This window comes from Engystomops pustulosus, chromosome 2, assembly GCF_040894005.1.
Source record: "Engystomops pustulosus chromosome 2, aEngPut4.maternal, whole genome shotgun sequence".
Taxonomy (NCBI): Eukaryota; Metazoa; Chordata; class Amphibia; order Anura; family Leptodactylidae; genus Engystomops; species Engystomops pustulosus.
Window position 1 is genome coordinate 100,983,685 of NC_092412.1, and position 13,505 is coordinate 100,997,189.

At 42.3% G+C, this 13,505-nt stretch overlaps 1 protein-coding gene across 2 annotated transcripts in view; it reads right to left on the bottom strand.

Annotated features, from left to right (window-relative positions):
• MGAT4A (alpha-1,3-mannosyl-glycoprotein 4-beta-N-acetylglucosaminyltransferase A) overlaps positions 1–11,891 on the bottom strand; it is a 46,126-nt gene extending 34,235 nt beyond the window's left edge. Inside the window, exons 1-2 of one of the 2 annotated variants that reach the window (XM_072135735.1) lie at positions 11,873–11,891; positions 7,942–8,260 (exon numbers count right to left, since the gene is read on the bottom strand). In XM_072135735.1, the coding sequence (XP_071991836.1) occupies positions 7,942–8,035 (94 nt within the window). In that variant the 5' untranslated portion in view covers positions 8,036–8,260; positions 11,873–11,891. Of the gene's footprint in view, positions 1–7,941; positions 8,261–11,645; positions 11,843–11,872 lie in introns of those variants that run through there. The other variant, XM_072135734.1, reaches the window with a different exon arrangement.
• Between the last annotated feature and the right edge of the window lie 1,614 nt (positions 11,892–13,505).

Here is a 13,505-nt window from a genome sequence, read left to right on the forward strand (position 1 = left end):
TGCGCCGCATTTAGAAGAGGATTTTGTCGCATGTGATCGGATTTTGGCACACTGGATTTCGGCTTTACGCGACACAAAAGGGGGGGGGGCGCGTCAGACGATTCGACTGATTCGGACTAAGCGTGGGATTTAACTTTGAAATTGTGTCGCAAGCCAAGCACTTACATGTACCAGGAAGAAGATGGTGAACTCCGGCGGACCTGAGTGGGGAAGCAACACATGCAGGATATTGGGCACACGATGTAAGTGAATTGCAGCACAGTTTATCCTCGTCCGAGATTCCGGATCAGTGATCGTGCGGGAACCGGGTAAGTAAATGTGCCCTAATGTCTACTAGATCTGCAGCACATGCTTGTACAGAGGGAGACAGAAAAGGATATATGATATTCTGCTTGGATTTCAGTTTTTTGGGGTTTTTTTGGACTGCACTGTACTACTAGAGCACTTCATGAGAAGTGTAGTCTGTGTGTGTAGACAAAAAAACTGTACACAACGGAATTATCTAGTAATTTATGCCAAAAACAACTCTTTATCAAGTGTTTGACAATGTTACGACTGGTAAAACATGTGCCAAAATATTGGTGCATTTTTCTAGTTTAAGTGAAGCCACCTAATATGAGGTACAAAGTCAGAGAAGTCTTATACTACACCATCAGTTGACACTTTGATAAATTTGGAAATGTTTTTTTTTCTCCCAGCATAAACCTGTGTGCTAGAGCCATGTGTGGGTTTTTTTTTTTAGCACAGAAACCCATTTAAGCCATATGACAGCCATGATTTAAAAATAAATCATTTAACTATTTAATTACCAGGCAATTTTTCAGTTTTACATTTCCATTTTTACTTTCCTCTTTCCACAAGCCATGTCTTTTTTATTTTCCATTTACAGGGACATAGAAGGGATTGTTATCTGCGGGAAAAATTGTATTTTCTAGTGGCATCATTTTATATTGTTCTTTGTACAGGGAAGCTGGAACATTTTTCCTATGCAATCCAAATAACACCTCACATTTATTCGGTGTGTCTGTACGATCACAGGGATACCAAATTTATATAGGTTTTATTATGTTTTAACCCCTTAATGCTGAAGCCACTTTTCACCTTCCTGACACGGCCCATTTTTTCAAATATGCCCTGTGTCACTATAAATGGTTATAACTTCGGAACGCTTTAACATATACAAGTGATTTTAAAATTATTTTCTCGTGACGCTTTGTACTTCATGTTAGTTGAAAAATTTTGGTGTTATATTTTGCATTTATTTATGAGAAAATCAGATGTTTGGTGAAAATTTGGAAAAATTCTTGATTTTCGAACTTCAAAATGTTCTACTTTTTCCATACATAGTCATGACCGCAAAAAAATGCAATAACTAACATTCACTAAATGGCTAATTTATGTGGACATGGTTTTTTAGGCATCCTCTTATTTTTGTAGGATGTTATGGGCCTTTGAACATTAGGTGCGATTTTTCACATTTTCATAAAAAACGCAAAATCTGCTATTGAGGGACCTGCTCCGGTTTTAAATCACTTTGAGAGGCCTAAATAAAAGTAAAACCCCATAAATTACCCCATTATAGAAACTACGCCCCTCAACGTACGTAAAACAACTTTTATGAAGTTTATTAACCCTTTAATTGTTTTACAGGGGTTAAAACAAAATCGGATACAATTTTGAAAGTGATACTTTTTTGGCTAAATGAATGTGTTTTTCAAAAAAATTTACAAATTCTCAGTGGATAAAATACCAAAACGCTCCACAAAATTTGATACCCAATCCCTCCCGCGTATAACAATACCCCATATGTGGTGGTAACCTGCTGTATGGGCACACGCCAGGGCATCGAAGGGAAGCTGCGCCATTCAGAGCAGATTATGCATTGTCAATTTTTATTGGCTATACAATCTTTATTTTTTTGGCAATTTGGACATATAAGGGCTTATTTTTTGCGACATGAGATGCACTTTACAAATACTTCATTTTCGTGGGTAATTAGCTTATTGATGAGATTTTATTAACTCTTGAATGTATGGGTGAAAAGAAAATTGTCAATTTTGGTTTACTTTTTTTTCGTATTTTTTGGGGGTCGTACACTAAAAATACTATATTATCTTTATTCTATAGGTGATTACGATTATGGTGATACCTCATTTATACAGTTTTTCATTTATTTTTACAATTTTACTGGATAAAAACTAATATAGACGAAATCTCATTTGTTTTTGCATCGCCATCTTTTCGGAGACGTAACTTTAATATTTTTTGGTTGACAGAGCTAGTTTTGGGCTTATTTTTTACGAGTTGAGTTGTTCTTTTCGGTGGTACCATTTTGGTGCACATAACTTTTTTTGATCACTTTTTAAAACATTTTTGTGTAGAGATTTTATGAAAAATGTACATTTTTGGCGTGTTTTACGGGTTTTGTTTTTACGGCGTTCACCGAGCGGGTCCAATAATGTTTCTGAGTTATTGTACGGATTGTTACGGACGCGGCGATACCAAATATGTGGGGGTTTTTTGGCGATTTTGTCTTTAGGGGACTCTAACTTTATTTAATTAATTCTTTTTATTAAAAAATGATTTTATGTAGTGTTTTTAACATTTTTTATTAACTTTTACAGGTTAGCTTGAACAAGTGATCCACTGATCACTTGTTCAAGCTCTTCTTCACATTACACAGTGCTGCGCATGCTCAGTGTGTTACAGCCGGGTCCTGCCAGAAGGCAGGACCCGGCTCACAGAAGAGGATCGCGCAGCCCCGGGCACCGGCAGTCCCGGGGCTGCGATCGGAGCAGCGGACCCCCCCGGTAAGCGCCGCCGGGAGGGTCCGATTCTTCTCAAATGCCCCTAGCACACCGCGGTCAGCGCGACCGTGGCGTGTCAGGGGTTAACACCCGCGATCGGAGAAATCTCCGATCGCGGGTGTCGGCTATAATATATAGCCGACACCCGCAGCTTCTGCGCGGGCTCCGTTCTGGAGCCGGCGCCAGAAGCATGACGTACTATTACCGCATTTTGCGGGAACGCACCTCCCGCCATGCAGTAATAGTACGTCAAATGTCGGGAAGGGGTTAATACTAAAAAAAATTTAAAATCTTTTGTTATAAAATTCTTTGTTTTGCCATATTCTGACAGCAATAACTTATCGTATATACTCGAGTATAAGCCAACCGAAGTATAAGCCGGGCGGCTGATCGCATTGGCGCATACCTGCCAGCTGTTACAACAGAGAGAAAAGGAGCCACCGGAAACCATGGCGAACATTGGGAGCCACGCCAAGCATCGAGCCTTTTGGGGCAAGCGGATACCCAACAGTACTAAGGTAAGCGCTCCTAGTAATATCTCAGATGCTGCTGTGTTACACTTAACGGAACTCAAATAAAGCTGGCAGACACTGCAGCAAAGTACAACAGGAATGCCTCTTCCCCGGACCGACCACCCACTCCATAGGCCGGCGGTGACTGCCAAGCTACACGTGGCAGTCTCCACCTCCTAGTCCCGCCCCCTCATGAATACACCAGACCGCTTTGAGCGCGGTCCGGCATTCCTAATGTACTTTGCGACAGTGTCTGCTAGCTTAATCGGAGGTTTCCGATAAAGCTAGCAGTGTAACACTGCTGCATCTGAGATGTAAGAAGCTCCTATTGCTTTTTTTTATGGGCGACAGGTCCTCTTTAAGCAGGGCCCCAGAAGTCATGGCAACCAATCAACGCCCTCTGATGACATTATGAATCCAAGATGGCGGCACTGTTAGGTGCTTTGACCGAAGCACCAAACAGGTTAACTGCCGCAATCAGAGCCAGCATTGAACACGGCAGTTACCGGTGGGTGTCAGCCGTGTAATAAAGCCGACTCCTGCCGGGTATGGAGAGGCCTTTGCCCGTTAGCCCTCTCCACACACCCCTTACTGCTGTATGACGTACATAGTCACAGAGCAGTAAGCAACTGGTTAGATTTCCCTTTTAGATAATTAAATAGGTATAAATGAGTGAAGACAGAAGAACTGCTTTAACTATACTGTTCGGCTAGGCAAAGCATGCAAAACAAGTACAGGACAAGAAAACTAAGCATTGTAACAGCCTATAGAACAAATAACTGTAGATGCTAGAACAGCTTATCTTACACCATCACTAGAAATGTGGAAAAAGAAAACCCTAACATAAATGTCAGGATTCCTCCATCGTAACACTTCTATGGGAAAACAGTGTGACAGATTACGGCAATGTGCTATATAAACAAGCCCTGAATCTACACTGCAGGTCATTGTACGGGCATACTGCATGGTGACATATAAATCATGCCTTTCACAGCACAAGTCATGGCCTCCGTGATTTACAGTAAATGTACAGAGCTTCTTTGTAATAACTCTCATTTCTAAAAGCCTTCTATAAAAGGGCAAGTCTAAGGATGTATTCAGATGGTGCAGTTGTAGGTTTATTGAAACAGTTGTAATTGTGCAGTCTGAATACACCCGAATATTTACATTTACAAACCCCCTTTCCTGTCCTTTCAGGTAATTACTTAATTGATACCATGTAGTCATCTCAGACTGTTAAATCATATTCAATAGCATTAGTTCAAAGGATTAGTCTCCAGTGCTACCTATAGGCCCTGACCACTTCAACCACCTTTTCAGGATTAAGCTGGAATGATGGTCACCTTTGAGGTGTATGTTAGAGAGTTACCCAAGCCAAGGAGACCTTAAAATGAAACCATCATCCTGAGCAAAAATAACATAACTGTGTTCCAGGTGTCCCTAGGAATAACTCATCAAAGCATTTTGCCTCTAGTTCCCATTTAGTACCTTTTTTAGTCCATAGCAAACATATTTTTAAGCTCTGCAGAAACCTACAGTCAGCAAGGTGGAGGGGCGGAACCTGCCTCCGGTGACATCATCATACGCAAGTGCTGCTGACCAATGAGACCATAGTTTGTGCATCTTAGACACACCCACACATGCAAGTGTGGAGCATTTAGAGGTTGAATCATGTACATAAAATAAGTAATAAGGGGAAGGATTATTCACAGACCAGCAATGTTTCAGTATTACAACTTTTGCAAACAGAGAAGAATATGCTGTATTTTTTGGACTATAAGACGCACAAAAAATCCTTTGATTTTCTCAGAAATCAAAGGTGCGCCTTGTAGTCCAGTGCGCCTTATATATATAGGTCTTACAGACAACAGCTGCCTTGAACTGTGCACAGGTCTGCCACCTGCTGGTCATTCATCCTTATAATCAGGTGCGCCTTATATATGAACCTAGACGTTTTAGCAGACATTTATTGATGGTGCGCCTTATAGTCCGAAAAATACGATAATAACAAAACGTGCCACCCCGCCCCTGCACCATATCAAAAGTTTTTGAAACTTACAGTTACTCTTTAATTTTCAATAAACTACATGTAGTGTTACAGCTGGAAAGGTTATTGGATAGAGGTGGTTACCCAATGCCCTTACTTTTTAGGAAGGGGACAGAAATGCCAAGAAATATATTCTCCTTGGTCTAGATGTAGCTGTAATATCGTTTGTCCACAAATGTGCTTTGTCTCCTAATATTTCCCAAATACAATAACGTAAATGTATATCATTCAAAGAGACATAACTGAAATTGTACAATTTACAAGGCATTCTTGAAGTAAGTCTCCTAATGTACAGTGTTGCCTGTGGCATGAGCGACAGCTTAGGTGTGATTCATCATACACTAGATGGTAACCTAGATTTAAAGAAAATCTACCATTAAATTTCATGCATTATGAATTAAACATAACTTTAGAATGCTGTAGCTACACTGATGCAGAAACATATCTTGTTTAATCCCTGAGTAGAGTGGTTTTGCTGAAAAAAACATTATACAATTATGATAATGAGGCTCTGTATATTCTGTGCCTTGCTCTAGAGGTTCACCTCTTACATTAAAGGGGTATGGCCATGAAGACAAGCTTCCTATATGTACTCAAGATAACAAATTACCACATTCTCTAATTGTTATTAACAAAAACAGCATTTCACACTTATAATTCCAACATGTCTCTATCAGTCCTGGTGAGAACAATTTCAGTTGCCTCTAAACACGACACAGTGTAACATCTGACTTGGGGTCAGGGAAGCCATCTTGGATTTCTGTGTGATGGGCATGGAGCAAAGTTTCTCTCTCTATGCTCCCTGCACTCTAACCTGCAGCCCAGGACGGAGCTTACACTGACACAGACTTCCTGCCGGCAGCAGCGTGAGGAGAACTACAAGCTACAGACAGATCTGCTGTGCCTCCCCAGATAAAGAACTTATCTAAGTGTTGTGGAATAACAAAGATGTAGCAGAATGGACTGTGTCATTGTGTGTAATAGGCATTTCATGGATCTTTCTTTCTGTGTCAGATACTAATACAACGTTCAGATGCCAAATGAAAGTGTATATAAACATGTACCCTGATAATCTAACCACATTGTCAGCTCACAGAACTAGATGGATCATAAAGTGTCTGCTTACATGAGTCCTCGCTCACATGCCTAGGGAGTGATAGGAGCCAAAACAGCAATAAAACTGAGTAAAATTGTAAAGTAAAGGGTTACAAATTATCTTTACTGTATTAACATCACTAGAGGATTGAAATGTGAGAATTTTCCTTCATGGAAAAAACCCTTTAAGTATGCACTGCTTGAGAAAATGATGTAATCACTGTACTTCTGCTTGTCAGGCACAAAAATCAATCGCTGCACCATCCCCCACCTGATGTGTACGAGTGATCCAGCTCAGGTTGATTAGTTCTGTCTGGACAGTTCAGGAAGCGTGTACTGGGTTTATATATGGCAGCCAGCAGCACCTAGCTTTCCCAAGGTTCTGAATGTTAATGTTTTTTCAGCAAAACCACTCAGCTCAGTGGTTTGTTTCTGCATCAGTGTAGCTACAGCATTCTCAAGGTATGTTTTGTTCATAATGCATGAAATCAAATGGTGGATTTCCTTTAAGGAATATAACCTCATAGACCAGAGAGAGATTTCACCAAAATTAAATTTGAATATACAGCACGTTGGTGACTATTCCATCTAATCTGTGTGACACATCCAAGCCAGATAGAACACATCTCTATGTGCACAAACAAAATGGCTGCCTGTCACATGTACTGAAAGTCATTCACAAGCTCTTCTGTTCCTCACAGATAAGACAGCTCTACTTGCCTTCAGTGAATAAAAGAATTATTTTTTAAAAACCTTACATTGGATACCTCAACAGAATTCCCCCTTTAATCTTCTTAATAGAAATTTATTTGGCATAAAGCAAGAAACAAAGGGCGGTGTGTGGAACTAACAGCAAATAAAAAAATAAATAATAAAAAAAAAGCTTTCAATACATGGTTGGTCTTTGTTTACAGTAGTGAAGCAAATGGTGCATTGTTTACACACCTGACCATGGCCAAACAATGGTCTCAAGGATAAGACCAATGAGGCCAGTGAATGGCTGAAGCAGGCAAGTGTCTGGACAGATCAATTAACAATGAAGAGCAGAACTGGATGAAAAGATGATTCACTACATGAGCCAGGCTTCTCTTATGTTATACCATTGTCCACTTCCCACACGTTTCGCTGATCACTAAAAATAGATAGCTGCTCAGGCATCTTTACACCCCTAGCATCTAGGCATGGCTGTGATTGGCCCGGGCAACACAATACTAATCACAAAATAAGACATTTTTAAACATTTCTCGTTTTAGATTTTTCTATGCTTATACATTTTTACAACTTTGATTTCTCATGATCCGTTATGAGGGGTAGATCTTTTCGACAATTATCACTGAATGGTTTATGTGGGTGCTGAATGGTAGATATGGTAGAATGCCCTTGTAAGGGCATCACCTATAATACGGTAATAATGCTAACCCTACAGACAATAACAACAATACTAAGTTGCTGCATATTACAATTTAAACTAGTTTCCTACCTTTCCCATTTTGCCAAGCCGTGTACCAGGACAAGCTGAGGAAAGAAGTGATGAACACTAATGCGGTGGCCACAGTTCCATTTCGGAGCCTCATTTCATTGCACCATCACAGTGGTTCTGTAATGTCTGTTCTCGGTATCAACGTTGAAAAACTGGTTTGTGTCTATGTAGACAGCGCCGGCAAGCATCAACGGAGCTACTTGAGCTGGCAGCACTGGGCACTTTCTGCTCCTCTGCTTACACACAACATAATGACGTTCTTTCACATCTCCGGCTAAACCCCAGAAAACTTCACCTTCAGATCTTTTTCCTTTCTGTCCTATATAAAGACAAGATAACATTTTCAATACAGGAAGGTGTGAGGAGTCCCAAAGACTCATCCAGAATAACTTGTACAAAGATTTCATTATGTATATCAGTACTTTTCCAGGGGGTTATGTGCCGGAAAACTTATTTATGTTCAGAGAAAAATTTGAGTAAATTAGAGGAAAAACTATATTCCATCATAGTACGCAATCATTTCCGTTTAAGCCAGGACTACTTGGCGCTGTGGGCGGTACATTGAACAGCCAAAACATAAGAGTGTCTCTAATCAGTCACAAGATATTTTAAAAGATACTAGCTCATAAATCTAGACATCCTGACTGTGGTAATCTTCTTATATTTGTTATCCATGGCCTCCTTCCTTCTAAGATCAACATGCAAATGAGGGGCTCTGAGGGTGTTACCAGATCCTTCCATGCTGCAGCTTCACAGGCAGTTACAGTGTGCACTCCCCCCTCCCCCTGTGTGCTAAAACTTCCTTACATCAGGCACAAGCAAGAGAGGGAGCGCCAAGCAAGATTCAGGGGGCAGTGTTAGACAGTGTAACAGCCTGTGATTCTGGACAATAGAGATTCCCTGGGAACCGCCCCAGTAGCCTTCCAGGCTGATTAGCATAATTTTGAAAGGAAGGAGGCCATGGATAACAAATATAAGAAGATAACCATAGTAATGGTGCCTGGATCTTGAAGTAAGTGTCCATTCTTGATGGTAGATCCCTGGTTTATTATGCTGGATTTTGATGGTAGGTTTCCTTTAAGTGACAGATCTATCAGTTAGGGTACACACACAACCATGGTCACTCCAGAAGTGCAGTGACTGGATTTTAGAGACCAAACACAGTGCTGAGACTAAGACTCGGTGCTAGTCAAACATCCTGGAGAAGGAAAACTGAGGTCATGTAACAGGAAGTTGTACATTGTATGAGACTTCAACGCACAATAGAACATGTAGACTAAGCAGAAAAACAACTTCTTACAAGCCAGTGTTATAAATGCCGTCCTCTGTATTCATTCCATCTTAATATTAGCCAAACGCCACTAGATTCTTTCCTGCCATTTTGGCTACTAGGAGTACAGACCCCTAATATGCAGTCAATTTTTTTATGATAGGAACGAATGCTGTGGCAAGAGAAGTCTGGGGTGGGGGGGTTGCTACTAAACACTTAAAGGGGTTATCCAAATACAAACATTTATAAAAAGACCCAAAAACTTTATAAAAAGCTACACTCACCCTCACACATCATCCTTTGCTCTTCTCCTGCCATGCTATACAAAGCACTTTGCCATAATAAATCTTATTTTAATGGATAAACCCTTTAAGTTATATTCTAGACTGGAGTCACAGCTCTGGTTCAAAGAAACCTCTGTGAACATACAATTTTGTTATTGGATAACTGTTCAAAAGTATTTACATAAACAGAAGGAGATTATCAAATTATGTATACAGGTGGTCCTCTACTCGACGTACAGATGACCCCTAGTTACAGAGGGACCCCTGTGCCCCCTGGTGAAGCTCTCTGGATGCTTTACTATAGTCCCAGACTGCAATGATCTGTAAGGTGTCTGTACTGAAGCTTTATTGATAATAATTGGTCCAATTACAGCTAAAAATTTTGAAACGTCAAAAAAAAAAAAAATTTGTCTGGATCAACAGATATAAAATATATAGTTCTGACTTGCATACAAATTCAACTTGAGTACAAACCCAAGGAACCCATCTTGTGCGTAACCCGGGGACTGCCTGTAGTAAAAACTTTTGATGCTGAGATGCTACATATTATAAAATCCGACGCGGTGTCCTACAAGATACTTCACGTGTCAGTGATCTTTAGACCAGAGAAAGAACTAAAGTTCAGCTGCCCCCCCACCACCAACCTTCCACCTACTAACAAGTATCAACATCAATTATTAACTCCTGATATCCAACATCTCGACTGTACTGACTGTGGAAAGTAAAGGGTGTAATGCCAATCACTGGGAGTATTACACTTACAGGAAATGCCACCTATTATCTCTTTGTGGAAGTAAATTGTGAGCACTTACTATAGTGACAGTAATACACTGCTAATGCTACCTGGAAGAATGATGTTAATGTAGCAGAGTACGCAGGGTGCATCTAATGTGTCCCCAAGGAGGTTTCGCTTTCCAATGACTTCACCGTACAAGGTTTTTACTAAATGGATTGATTTCTTTGTTAAGGCTTCATCCCTGTGTTATAGCAAGGTGCTGGATTTTATTTCTAGTGTCATTTGCATAGGTGTATAGAGTTGTGTATAGAGTCAATGCCTAGTGGGCATTCTCGTGCCGCAAACAACCGATCCATGGCTCTTTGTATGCGACTTGTGCGTCATTGGTGTATAAGAGTCTCTCACGTTCTGATGAGTGCAGCAGAGACTGCCAGAACCACAATTATGGGCAAGTACCGGACCTGCAATATAATCTGTTCTATCAACGCACAGCACAAAGACAACATGTGTGTGCATGTAGCCTTATATAGGGACAATGTACTGATGGGTGTGGGTACAACTAATCAGTAGTAGGGGGGCGGCTTATCATACATGCGCAGCCTGATGCCCCACTCATACTGGGTACACAGACCCACTCCTGTGATTAGTTAGGCTTCTTGCAGTCAGACCCCCAGCTTTAAAGTTATGGGGCGACAAGACAGGACTTATCATAGCAAGACCCTGAGTGACAGTAAGCAGCAGGACCCAGATACCCCCGAGTGATAGTAAGCAGCAGGACCCAGATACCCCCGAGTGATAGTAAGCAGCAGGACCCAGATACCCCCGAGTGATAGTAAGCAGCAGGACCCAGATACCCCCGAGTGACAGTAAGCAGCAGGACCCAGATACCCCCGAGTGACAGTAAGCAGCAGGACCCAGATACCCCCGAGTGACAGTAAGCAGCAGGACCCAGATACCCCCGAGTGACAGTAAGCAGCAGGACCCAGATACCCCCGAGTGACAGTAAGCAGCAGGACCCAGATACCCCCCAGTGACAGTAAGCAGCAGGACCCAGATACCCCCCAGTGACAGTAAGCAGCAGGACCCAGATACCCCCCAGTGACAGTAAGCAGCAGGACCCAGATACCCCCGAGTGATAGTAAGCAGCAGGACCCAGATACCCCCGAGTGATAGTAAGCAGCAGGTCTATGGAGAAGACGCAGTAATAGCAGCGGTGAGTAGTGCACAGGGTGTCCCCTCCTGCCCCCAGGACACACATCCGCCGTGTAGGACTCTTGTAGGACACAATGGGACATGAGAGGGCAGGCCAGCAGCCGGTCTACAACATGTCCTCCTCTGGTGATGGGGCCCTCCCCGTGCACTACATGCTGCTGCCCCTCAGTCACACACCGTGTAGCGGACACCGGCTACTCACTTCCTCCTCCTGGGGTCACGTCTCGGGTCTATCCCCTGAGCGCCGCACTCCGCAGCCCGCTCTCCATGCTGTGTCCGGCCGCTGCTGGCTCCCCGCGCATCCTGCTGTCACCCCAGATCTGTCCCTCACCGCCGCCTCCGCTTACACCTACACCAACGACGGCTCTACTCCCACGCCCCGCCCCCCCAATGAGTAGCGGCCAATCCCGAGCGTGAAAGGGCGGAGACCTGGCTGTCATCAGTGGAGCCGACCCGAGGGTCTGTCAGTGAGGCCACGCCCACCTGCCGGTAGCGCACAGTGAGTGACAGCAGCGGTTATTCAGTGGTAGGATGAGGGAGGAAAGAGCATCGGGCAGGCCCAGGGCTGCAGGCATCCTGCAAGATACCACTTGGCATACTGTTCTGCAGTAACTGCACAGCCCGTGTAGCACAGTGTGAAGTGTCGCCTGGTGACCCAGCATATAATAATAATATAATCAGCAGATTTATCTCATCTCCATCTAGTACCCTGCATGTGTGACATGTATGTGATGAGCGAGAAAATGTCATTTCAATAACTTTTTTTTAATACCGTAGTTCAGGTGAATAAAAGGGATTTATATTACATCTTTTCAGAGAAAACTTCTCAGTTCAAGTCCAGTTTATATGTGCTTTGTGCTTTTATTACAATCTTCTTATAGAAGAGCATTATAGAACCTTTTCTTAGAGCTACTTTTTGCACTGTAAATAAGGGAAGGGCAGAGGCTAAACAAGACCCCAGTAGGTACCTATGCAAACTTTGTATGGGGCCCCATATACTGTACCTAAACTCTTGCTGAAGGTCCAATCCCACACGTTACCCTGTAGAATAAACATATATGCTACACACACATATACACACAGCACTATACTCATACACCATATACACAAAAAAATTAAATCTAGACGCACATAAATACATATATGCATACAGCCAATGATACCCAAAAACTGGTAAAATACTTCAAGAATCACTGCATTGAAAGTACCAAACACATAAATATATACCAGTGAAGAATATACTGCACATTATTATATAGTGGGAAAAAAGGTACTGCATAGCAGGGCTGCTAATAGAGATAGGCATCACTTACTGTATAAATCACAGCTGCTGCCTCCTCTCCCTCTGGTGGAGTCCTCACAGGTGACAATTCTTCTTTATCTTTTACAGAACTTCATGATAACTTCTTCCTGCCCTGACTTATCACTACAGAATTCACTGTCTACAGAACATCTCCACACTACACCCTTATAAATACCATAGACCCTTACAGTATAATGTCACCTGGATAAAAATGTCCTTTTTAAATATGGAACCCGCAACAACATTAACTAGTTAATTTATGTACTGCACCTGCTACCCCTCATTAATATTTTGCACAGCAGTTCCTCAATTATTGAAAGTAGAAGAGCAGCATCCCCCCTCATAAATATATATGTAGGCAGCATAGCCCCCCCCCCCCCTCATTACCCCATTAATTAATATGTAGCATTTTTAGACCCCTTCTTAATTGATATAAGGTACAGTAGCCAGAGGTGTAACTAGGAGAGGCAGAGCCCCATAGCAGGCTTTTGAATGGAGCCCCCCATCCCACCTAAAGGACATCTACAACCATTTTACGGGTGGTAAACTGTCACCAACCCAATGCTCATTACCTTAGGGCAGTGGTGGGGAACCTATGGCACTGGTGCCAGAGGTGGCACTCGGAGCCCTTTCTGTGGGCACCCAGGCCTTCACTCCAACACAGAATTTGCCAGCTATGACTCAAAGCTTTCTCCTGTGATCCAATACAGCCTAGGACGTGCCATGCTCAGAGCTATTTGGCTGCCAGGACTACATGTG